Source organism: Anopheles ziemanni, chromosome 2 (genome assembly GCF_943734765.1).
Source record: "Anopheles ziemanni chromosome 2, idAnoZiCoDA_A2_x.2, whole genome shotgun sequence".
NCBI lineage: Eukaryota > Metazoa > Arthropoda > Insecta > Diptera > Culicidae > Anopheles > Anopheles ziemanni.
In genome coordinates this window covers 84,928,361-84,939,486 of record NC_080705.1, presented here as the reverse complement: position 1 = coordinate 84,939,486, position 11,126 = coordinate 84,928,361, and the positions used below count along the sequence as shown (strand labels likewise).

Here is an 11,126-nt window from a genome sequence, read left to right as displayed (position 1 = left end):
ATCCGGTCATATAGTAGCTTATCTTATGTCTGTCCAGGGTTGGTACGAAAAAAAAAATAAATTAAGAAACACCTGGCAGCATCGTGGATAATCTCGGCCCAAATTGGTACTCGGGTGCAGAACCCCGACGATGAGGTGATGTGATAGGGCTGTTTTTATTACTCTTCTGAGGCACTATAAAATGGGTTCCCTTTGTACGGAGGTATCATTCGTACAGTGCTGTTCAGTTGAGTTCCGGCATCCCAAGAAAACGAACAAACGATGGCTCTGTTGAAGTTGATTGCCGTGATTGGTATGGTGCTACTGGCTACCAACAACAGTTTCGTCCTTGGCGCAGGAGTTGCTACGCGGGCCTGCTCTGACAATCGTCCCAGGCCAACCGAGGTACGCGTTGAGGGCTGCACCGTTCCACCGTGCGATTTGGTGCGCGGCTCGGACGCCAACATGGACATGGACTTTATGGCACCGTTTGCGGCGACCAGTCTGCACACGAGAGTAGTGGCAACCGCGCTTGGAGTCACGGCTCCCTTCGACCTTCCGGCAGATCGCGCTGCGGCCTGCAACTGGCTCCTGAACGCCGAGTGCCCCGTTAGCGCCGGCGAGGACATTACCTACCGCTTGAGCATGCCTGTTCTATTGATTTACCCCCGTGTGAGCCTTTCCATCGAAATCGATCTGGTGGACCCTAGCGGCCAATCGTTGGCGTGCTTCATCCTCGACGCACGTGTCGTTTCCTCTCGTCGCGTCTAAGGTTATTACAATAACGATGCAACTAACATACTAACATTTAATTTCACTGGCTAAATAAAACAAATTTTAAATCCATACAACATAACACACAAAAATGTGCTAAAAAATATTTATGAAGCAAGATTAACGGAAAATTTTAAATTTCGATAGCGGAAACGGCTAACGGACTTACCAGACTAACTTAGTTCAAACAGCGTTCCGTTCAGGTGAATCATCACGATTGACTGGCGAACCGGTAATTTGATTTAAAAAAACTAGAAAAGAACTTACTTTGAACAAATATTTATCCTAAAAAGGAAATTATAATTTTTAGTTAAATTGCAATTTGAAGTTTCGTTACCTTTTTCCCGTGCACCTCTTTCCACAAAGTTCTAGAAAAATGGGAAGCTGTTACTTTGTGCACCGACCAATGGTTTAAGTGACCACTTCTTTTGTAACACAAAGTTGTGTGTCCTGAGCAGACCTTTCATTTGAGTGGTCACATGTACAAATCGGTTCTGCAATTGTAAAGTTATTAACAAATTTGTTATTTCAGCAGAATATACCAACCAATGTGGCCAAGGTTTTTGAAGATTGTTGATGGCAGTTTGGCGCGCAGCTTCGTTCTAGTGGTGGGTAAACCAAATCCCCAAATCCGAATCCCAATCCAAGAAACAGTCGTGACATCTTTGCGATGTAAACCAGTAAATGTTGGTCTGGAAATTGTTTATCCTCATCTGAATCCCCATTAAATCACAACTCGCTTTTTCGAGATAAAAACGTGCCACATGTGATAGTAAAAATGCAAAACAGCTCCTATTCTGAATCATTGTCACGCCGTGAGCTAAATGGGTTGGATTGATTAGTACAACTCGGATAATCGACATTCTAGTGTATTTCGTTGTCAAAAATGGGTTCCAGGAATTTTTCCTTATTCTAACTGGCAAATCGAGCTAAAAACTCATTCTATGTCCAATAATCCATTCTACCCAGCGTTCGATTTGAGTAAACTGAAATCAATCACATTGTCTCTAGGTCGACTCGTAACGTGACCATTTTGACGCAATTGATCAATGTGAGTCGATTCAAATAGTTTAGGGTCAAGTTAGAATCGAATCAAATCAAATCGGAATTGAATCCCAATCGAGTCAAACCTTCGATTCCGTCAAATGGGATTCGAATCTTTCGAATTCGTCTAGCAATCGAATCTTCGGATCTTCGAAATCCTGATTCTGCCAACACTAATTTGTTCAAGTCAGTCTGCAGAAGTCCGTTTCGCTCGACGGTTGTGTTTGCGAAACGCGAGAAAACGGTGCGCGACATACAACTTTTTTTACGTGTTTGACAGAACGACGCGCCGCCGTGCGTCTGTGGTTCGTTTATCTCATCAGTTTTCCACTAGTTTTTTTTTATTACTACCATTCGTGAAGCGTGAATTTCGTGCGCCCCATTTCTTCTGCCGTGGCTCGTGGGTTTTACAAGTAGGTTTCAATGCGAACCCTTTGGTTCGTTCGTGTTTTTGTGCGTGCCATGCTGCTGTGTTCTGTGCCGCCGTGTGGTGTTTGTGTTCGTGGATGCGTTGGATATTTTTGCCGACTCTGTTGTGCTCGCCGAAATAATGCAACAAAATGGACTCGCTCAGAACACGCAGCTCGCTTGCGGAAGTGCGGCAAAGCGCAACAACTCTGAACGAGCTGAAGAATGCCACCGCAAAAGCCAGGGTGACTGGCGATGGTGAAGAGTTTGATTATTTTTCTCCCCGCGGAATGTGTTTGGTACAGCTGATTGCAACAGTGGGCCTTCGGTGGAGGTCATCATAGCGAGGAACGGGAGGGAAAAAGAACATGGAGATCCTTTTATGCACCCTTTTGTTTTATCCGAGTAGGCGATGTTTGCCTATGGTTGCCCGAATTTGCCTTGGGCTCCTCCGGATTCGGATTCTGTTCCCAAAGTTAGTTATCTATCGTGAGGTTAGTAGTGCAGTAGTCGCCGACCTCCATCGGGGAGGATGACACTGGGACCTACATTTTCCAGGTCAGGTCTGCGAAAGGACAAGAAGACAACCATCAAATGTTCGGATTTGAGTTCGCAGGAATCTGTGCCGTGCAGAAGAAGCACTGTCGAGCTCTCGGTGCCGCCATTCCTTTGTGGGCTGCTGCTGGCGGCGGCTCGGAGGATGGCCTCGGGATTTTATCGACTTTTATCGCTCGCTCGTGATGAGAAGGCGAGATACGGACGCCTCTTTGGAGCCTTTCGGGACAGGGCGCGAGAAATGCTTGCCATCCGCGCACCAAACACGCTTTTCCCTCATCGCGAAACGATTGGTGGTGTGTGGATGGTTTGTTGTCAAAATGCTCCCCATCGTCGTCGCATCCTCGTCGGTGGGATTTTTCGGGGGAAAAAACCGTGCGAGATGGAGAGCGCACGCGTGCTGACAGGTGTATTCGTCGGTGCCTTCTTCGATTCGGGCTGAAGAACAACAAACAATGGCAGACTGCCACGGATCAGATTGGCCAAAAATATAAGGCCCACAGCCGCCGGTCGACTTTTGCTTCCGTCTGGTTACGGGCATGTCAGAAGTGATTGACTGTCCGACCGACTGACTGATTGACACTTGATATTAGCTACATTTCGAGCAACAATTTCAACACCTTTGATCATTTTATGTTGAGTTTGCGTTGTTTTGCAGTAGCAGAATATTTTCGACCCCGTCAAGTTCAGTAAAATCGGTTGACGTTGAGTTTTGCGAAATTAATTTTTACAATACTTCTAGTATCCTTTCACCCACCGTGCCATTTCGGAAAAGGAGCAATGGCAAACTCTCCTTTCCGTCCAGCGCCACGGAGGAGAAAAATGCTCGACGAACACAGATGCAACAGACGACGTTCCTTCCGGGTTCTCTCCTTCTTTCATAGTTTCTCCGAAGGACACTATCGGGGGTGGCATCAAAATAAAAAAAACCCCCTGCGACCGAATGGCGAATCCTTCTCCTTCGGCAACATACTTGTATCGGAGCGAAAGAGCGAGCTAAAAGTGATAGTTTTGAACTTGAACTAAAAAATGTCCTCTAACCCACTGATAAACTATTTCACGGTTAACACGCAGCGGAAGGAAAGCTGGATGCTGTCTTTTCATGAGAACAGCTGGTGTTAAATGTTCCACGTGGGATGTTTTATCTTCATTTGCATCTCAAAGGAAACAGAAGCAGCGTAATATAACAAAAACATCACAACGCGAGCATCGTTAAATGTCCTAAGGGACAAGGAATCGGTACGAGCGGTTACGTGACGAAATGCACCAACCCTTCGAAACAAAAAAACAAACTCACATCCGGGAAAAGCTTTTTCGATGTATACCGCTTGCCAAATCGTTGCATTGGTATGCGTTTGCCGGCAAATGACACACGTTAGTTTCCGTGCTAGGCCGAAGGAAAAACGAAAACCTCCACCGTACACAGGCCTATTTTCCGACGCAAGAGAAAGAGAACCAACTCCGATCGGAGGAGCAAATATACAAAAGAAAAATCAGGGACCAGAAATCGACCAGACAGGATCAAAACTCGTGATACTATGAGTAAATGTTCGAAATTAAGTTCAACATTTTCGGATCAAGAAAACACCATGCTTCTCAGTAGTTGAGGTTTCCAACTGTGGACTTTTTTAGGTCGCACTGTAAATATGCAAAAAAATACATATGCGTTTCTTTTCCTCCCATTTTTCGGTAAAGTAATGTAAACGACCCTTAGTAGCAAGCATAATTACAGTCAATAGTGATTAAATAGGAAGATTGAAGCGATCTGTTGGGCAAATAGTAGTTTCCGAAGGCAATCTCAACCATCGATCGAGTGCGTAAGCTGTTGTGGAAAATTCGCGTACGGAAACATTGTGCTAAATAGAGAGATAAAAAAATATACAGAAGCAAAAACATACATCAACGGGCAATAGTCAGCTGGTTGTGCATCACAACGGATGAAAGCAACGCTTTCACCGCTGGAATAGTTAATGTAAAACCGGCATTTTGTGATAAAAAAGAAAAACCGTCAACCAACAACCCATCCTTCCAGAGCTGCCGAAACCATCCGCACCTCCGGGCCGCTTGCAAAAGTGGTTGCCGGAGATTAGCAACATCTGATTCTAAAATGGTAAATTGTCTTCCCTTTCGTGTGCCTTTTTCGTGCATATTTTGCTTTTGGTTTTATTTTTAGGGTAAACATTTGCGCACCAAACTTTCCATACAAACGACCGACCGGCGACGGCCCTCGTTTTCGTATTATGAACTTGTCAACGGAAGAAACCTATCGAACCTGTTGTGTTGTGCATCGCTCCCAAGCAGGCGGCGATTTTCTCCCGGTACGAAGGGGAACCTGTTTCTTTTTGGTGTGGTGCGATCCTCTGACCAACCACACGATACAAGACGATCAATAACCAAATTTGCATCTAAATTAGATAAACGTCTCCAGTTTCCCTTTCGCTTCCGGGCGCGACAAGGGAGGGGGGGCCCTCGTGCGCGAACGCCCGTTTGTGCATGTGCAAACCCGTTGCGAGTGCGTGTGTGTATGCGCACGGGATGACGTGCCCCACATGTCACGCGCGCGAAGCTTTGTCTCAAGACGAAGGCAAAGGACAAGTTGTTACTTTTCTTACTTCCTCCAAAAATAATCCAACCTGTCCATTCCTGGGCGACCGCATCGGGGGAAGGCGCGCTAAACATCCACACCAGACACGTCGGTCGTATGTGTTTACCGGGGGCGAATGTCCGAGGATTATATGGCGGAAGGAAACGGAAAGAAAAACCACACATTTGCAAATTCGGAGGCACGCTTGGGAAACGTGGCACCGTCGTGCGGTCCACCTCGCAGCATGATTTGACCGTTCGGCAACAAAAAAATATGTCCACGTCTCACATGCGCCTTTGCGCCTCCGTCACCGTCACCGAACTGGGGCCATTTGCGGATGATTTGGAATTCAATTTGCGCTGGGGTATGAAAATGTACGACTTGCACTTCACTTACCATCGTCGTTATGTGCTAATTCTATTATCAAGTGTCTTCGCTGTTTCGCGCGCACGATGATGGGTGTCGTTGTTGTGCGTTGTTGGTGGACGCTTTTTCACACATTCGGCCATGGATGATGGTGTGGGCGAGTGATTTTGACAGATTAGTAATGGGCAATGTCTGCAGGGGGGATTGGAAGAGGGACGAGGGAAATGGTGAGATCGTCAAATGAGTCATAAATTTACTATTTTCGTAGAACGTGCTGCGGTGTGACTTATCCTTTGTCATTGGCGTGTCTATTTTTGGTCATATATCTGTATTGTTTGTATCATTTTTCAACTGTTTATGGCGTTTATGTATTTATTGTTTGCATCAAGTCACACATCAGAAACATCTTATTGTATGCACTTAACAGTTGTACCTTTCTGCTTACGTTGAGAGTACTAGTGCTATTTATTGCTTTTTATTTCTCTTCTGTTCAATATTCGATCATTTTTATTCGAACAATCAAGCAAAAAATTAAATTAAAATAGTTGAATCACTTAATTAGTACTTTCTTAATTTTTCGAAGAAAAATCTCTCAATAGTTGACGAGCAAGAAGAGACAACACTATTAGAATGGTAACTTTCATTCAACATAATTAAGTAAATCATTCATTCGCATGAGTTTTCACATTCAATCGAAGAGAAACTTTAATTTAATTTTCCTTTTTAGAGCAAATATTGTAGTAATCGAAAATGATGGCAGAACACAGCATTATGTTTTGATACAAATTATGGTTCAATGGCAACATTGGAAATTTTACAGCGATTGATATTTATTACAATCACTAAATGTTAATGAATGACGCTGTGCTAGAAAACTTTTTTCCGGATAAGTTGAAAATATAAATTCAAAAAGCGGTTTTGTTGCATCAATCAGAACAATTAAAGCATTTGCATCTAGGTGGGGTTTATACGCTAAATCGTAACAAATCAAATTGCATTTGAAGGTTATTTTATCAGGCTGTAAAATAATAAATGTGGGTAATGTGATTTAAAACACTTAGCACAACTTTATTCGACACTTCACAACATTTAAGGTTTAGGTCGAAAAAATCAATTTATTTATTGACAATGCCCTTTCCAATGTTCGTAAAACTCCAATGTAACATATGTTATTTCATTTTAAGTGCCATCATCATATTTATAATACTTACCCCCCATTAGCCGCCTTCCCCTTTTGCGGATCTTTTTCTGTGCCATTACCTTTGCCAAAGCGATTGGGATCGACCGATCCGTTGCAATTAGGTTATCTCTCCTTGAGCTCAAATAACGGCCATCGGTGTGTCTTCCTTGTTTTTTCCGGTTGTTGTCTCGCCTTACGCCATCGCTCCCAGCTGACTGCCGGTTTTGCCAACGGTCCCACTACGTCATCGGCCTATAGATAGGCGGCCGGAGTAATCAAATTACATTCCGGTTCGGCCACAGAGGATAATGATTTGCCTCATCGGTGCCTTTGCCCGGTGCCTTCCCTCCCCGGGCCGCAGCCGCAGGGCCTGAAGGTCCGGGTGGCTGGCTCCCGAAGGCTCGGTATCGATTGTTCGCCCCGCGCATTCTAACGGGACCAAAGTGTGCCGTGCCGTGGGTATGAGTCAGGCGAAACCCGCGGAAACTTCCCTTCTCGAGTGTCTGCATGCCTGCCCCGCTCTCTAATCGATCCGCCAAGGCTTCGGAAGGACGGGTCTAGAACGAAACAACCGCCAATCATCGGCTGTACTCTTCAGGTGTGCTGGGTGTCGGTTACTAAACCCTCGGTACCCCACCACCTTCCTGTAGACGCACCCATTGAGGAGGAGGCCGCCACGGACGCGAACTGTGCGAGCCTCTTGCTCATCCTCCTCCGTCCCAGTGCAGCCTTTAACCAGTTGGAGTAAATTTCTTCCTCGTTCTTTTATTTTCCCCCGTTCATTTTTCTTTTCCTGTTCCTTATTGCTTTCCTTCCACTTGTGGGCCGTCTTAGGCCGTCTTACGTGCATCGCAAAGGTTTTGCTGATTTTTCTCTGCTTGCCGTTCATATTTGTGTTTCGGCTTCGCGAAACGTTGTGGTTCTTTCGTTCAGTTCGTTTTTGCTGTTGTTGTTTGTATGTTTTTTTTGCGTGGTCCGCAAGAACGCGCAAACGGTGGCGTCGACCTTAGGCTGGCTCGAAACAGCACCAACTGCGGCGGAAAGGAAGCACCCAGCAATATCGAATTCGACGTGCGGGTTTGTGGTCTACTGCCTGCCTGGCAAAATTCGAACGTGGATGCTCCGCTGGTCGATTTTATTCCGCCGTAAACATTTATTGTTTTACTGCCTGGCCACGATCTTATTGGTTTTGTCATATAGTCGGTAAGAGAAGTGATGGTTGGGTAGTGACTTTTGCTATATTTAAAAAAAACACGTCAAATAAATCCAATCCATGATCAATATTATTACGAATACTTGCTTTCCTTGTTAATAGAAACCCTCTGTATTAAGGAACTTTCATCAATAAAAATCAAAACAAACCGCCCGCAAATTCTGAAAATTCGGTAATGAAGTTGAAGGATAACGAATATCGGAGTACCCTGATAGGTTTAACGTTATTCTTATCAGACTCAACGATTCTTTTTCGAATTTAAGTTCAAACACAAATCTTTTTATTTTTGCCTATTCGTAGACTATTTCTTGAAGGAAATGAAAAGTAGATCGGTTTGTAACGATTTGTTTCTTATCTAAAAATGGGTATGGATTTCATTCCCATCATCCCACTAGCTGTCTGATGAATGCATTTCAGCGACTGAAGATGGTACATCAAGTTCCATATTCCCCCCCCCTCCCCCTCCCCCCCCTGCCCCCCCCTTCAAGATGGTGACAAAGAAACACAAAGAAACAAGTGGCACAAACGGTCTCAGTGTTGCTCGCGCCACGAGAACCACCGTCGATGCGGAAATGCGCCAAATTAAATCATCGTCCATCATTATGACTTGCGCGGCGCCGTTACAGCATCAAGCGTGGTTGCAAGGGATGCACTTGATGCAGCAGCTTGATGATAAAAGTGCACTCATCCAAATCACCCCATTACACAGGGCTCCGCTGGTGGATCCGCTGGCGCAGGCTTGCGGTGATGTTTTGTATCCATTCCAAAGGAACATGGCGGTGATTGCAGGGATTTCATGTTTATGGCTCGCCCCTTGCGCTGTTTGATCATAAGTGATCGCGCCGGAAAGCAGTGCTGATAATAAATAGTTGCAGTGGATGCGAAAAATGTCGAAAGAGGATGATACCTTTAGGGCAGTGATTCTCAATCGTTTTTTCGTTCCGCTTATTTGTTTTTAAATTATGAAAGTTTTTAGTTTTCAACCAGTTTTTTCGCAAATAATCAGCAATCTTAGATGCAGATTTAGGATTAAAACCAACCAATTTGAATGTTTGTTGATTAAATTGATGCTTACGGTACCGATGTGATAGCCAGGCAAAGATTATTTTTAAACTGGTATGAAGTTCAGTTACTTTTATGTAACTGCATTTTTCTACTCTTTTCTTTATTATTCTCTTACTGCAATGTACTATTTATGTCGGAATTGTAAAAATAAGCACCTGCTGAAAATAATTGAGAATCTCTGCTCCTAGAGAGGACCGATTGGTGATGGCACATTATCCATCAGGGGTATCTTCTGGTCGATCCCTTCGTCACTTCCTATCGGACATTCATTTCCCTATGATTAAGGCAAGACACCTGCGAAGTGCGAGTTGAGACTGGCCGAAGGAAACCGGCCCCAGGCAGGAAGCGGCCCCGGCTGGGGCACCCATTTTCTTGCGGTGGAAAAGAAAGTCGTCAACAAAACCGGGCGCAATCGAGTAATTGCATCATTGACATCGTTGATAAATCGTTCGTGAAAAAGAGTCGCTGCTGCAAACGAGCCGGAGGGAATGGAGGTGGGTGGATTTGGGCGGTGGTGTGGTGTCCAACATACAGCAACCTGCGCGCGCTGTGAACGTGCCGATGATGGATGCATTTGTGCATGTAATGACTCATTGGCCGTTCGAATGAGCCTCCTGCTCGTTGGGAAAGGTAAAGCAAGGGGGGGGAAATGGTCGTGACGGGAGTTTCATTAATGTTTGACCTTTCGGTCGTGTGGACGCCGCCGATATGGAAAAAAAACCCGTGTGGATATGTATCGAATGTTCCCCGAGCGGTCCCGTTCCACCAGAAGCCAGGACTTTTGCATAAGTTTTACGAGTTAATTTTCGATGCATGCATATCGATTTTTCTGTTTGGAAGATTTTTTCCCTTCCCAGTTCGGCCGTACGCTCTCTGGCATCGAATTAATCTTGATTTCCGCTTCAATTATGCAAAATGGCTTCCTAACGATGCCCATACACACATACCCCGAACTGTGGCACTATGCGGAAAGTCTGATGTTAAAATGAATCGTCGGGGGAAAAAACAACCGGTGCACGGTTGGAATTAATCCTGCCCGCAGATTGGTAAATTATGCATTTTCAGGTGGATATGGAAAACACCAACTGGAGACGAGCGACATCCAGCCCAATGTCGGTGGGACCTGCAAAACAATGGTCGGAAGGTTTTCGTTCCTCGCCTCTCGTATTTTAACATACCATGTTCGAATGGTACCAACAGAATCGTTGTCGTTTGTGTTTTCATTCCAACACATTTTCCAATTTAATACGCACCCATATTTCTGTGCTTCGATCTTTTGCTCCACGTCGAATGCCACCGATCTGGTACGCAGTTTTCCACGGAAGCTCACTTTGAAGTGTCCGCTTTAACCTTCGTTTCGCAGATCATTGTTTTGGTATCAGAGTCTTCTAGTGGTAGCTGTAAGAAAACACGCAATGGGGCGTGACGGACGTAAGGTTATGTTGAATATAATTGTTTTTTTTTAAACGATTGTTTTATATGCCATGAGGCTGTTATGGTGAATTCTTGAATTTTATTTCAAATTACTAAAAATTGTATTTTCGTTGTTCAACTATGTTTCGTGAGAGAATATAGAAATGTAAACAATCTCTGTAAAATATGTAGACCTCATAGCTTTCAATGTTGTAAATTGAACTATTTATACCAGGGGTTAGCATACATTTGCTAAAGAGGGCTATATGAACAAAAGAGTTAGAAAGTACGGGCCGGATACCTTAAAGTTATATTAAACCCTTTTGAATGGAGTATAAACTTCATGAATAGTAAATTTACATAAAAGTTAATTAAAATAAGATAAAATATTTGAAATTTTTAATTTTACTAGTGTATTTGTGAACAATCAATATTTCAAATACGATAGGAAGAAGTCTAAAATTATACTAGGAAGTCGCCTGGAATTGAACACCTCGTTCAACAATTCCAATCTTCGTTTTTTTCTTATCAAAGAATCTTATCTT

General features: G+C 44.1%; 1 protein-coding gene across 1 annotated transcript; it reads left to right on the top strand.

Annotated features, from left to right (window-relative positions):
* Positions 1-261: 261 nt before the first annotated feature.
* On the top strand, positions 262-750 carry LOC131294580 (NPC intracellular cholesterol transporter 2-like). Its single transcript, XM_058322625.1, has one exon. It carries the CDS (start codon positions 262-264, stop codon positions 748-750), a length of 489 nt encoding a protein of 162 aa, XP_058178608.1.
* The last annotated feature ends 10,376 nt before the right edge of the window (positions 751-11,126 follow it).

Excerpts from the sequence above, each read along its gene's own strand:
- LOC131294580 (XM_058322625.1), top strand. The coding sequence starts at position 262 with ATGGCTCTGTTGAAGTTGATTGCCGTGATTGGTATGGTGCTACTGGCT.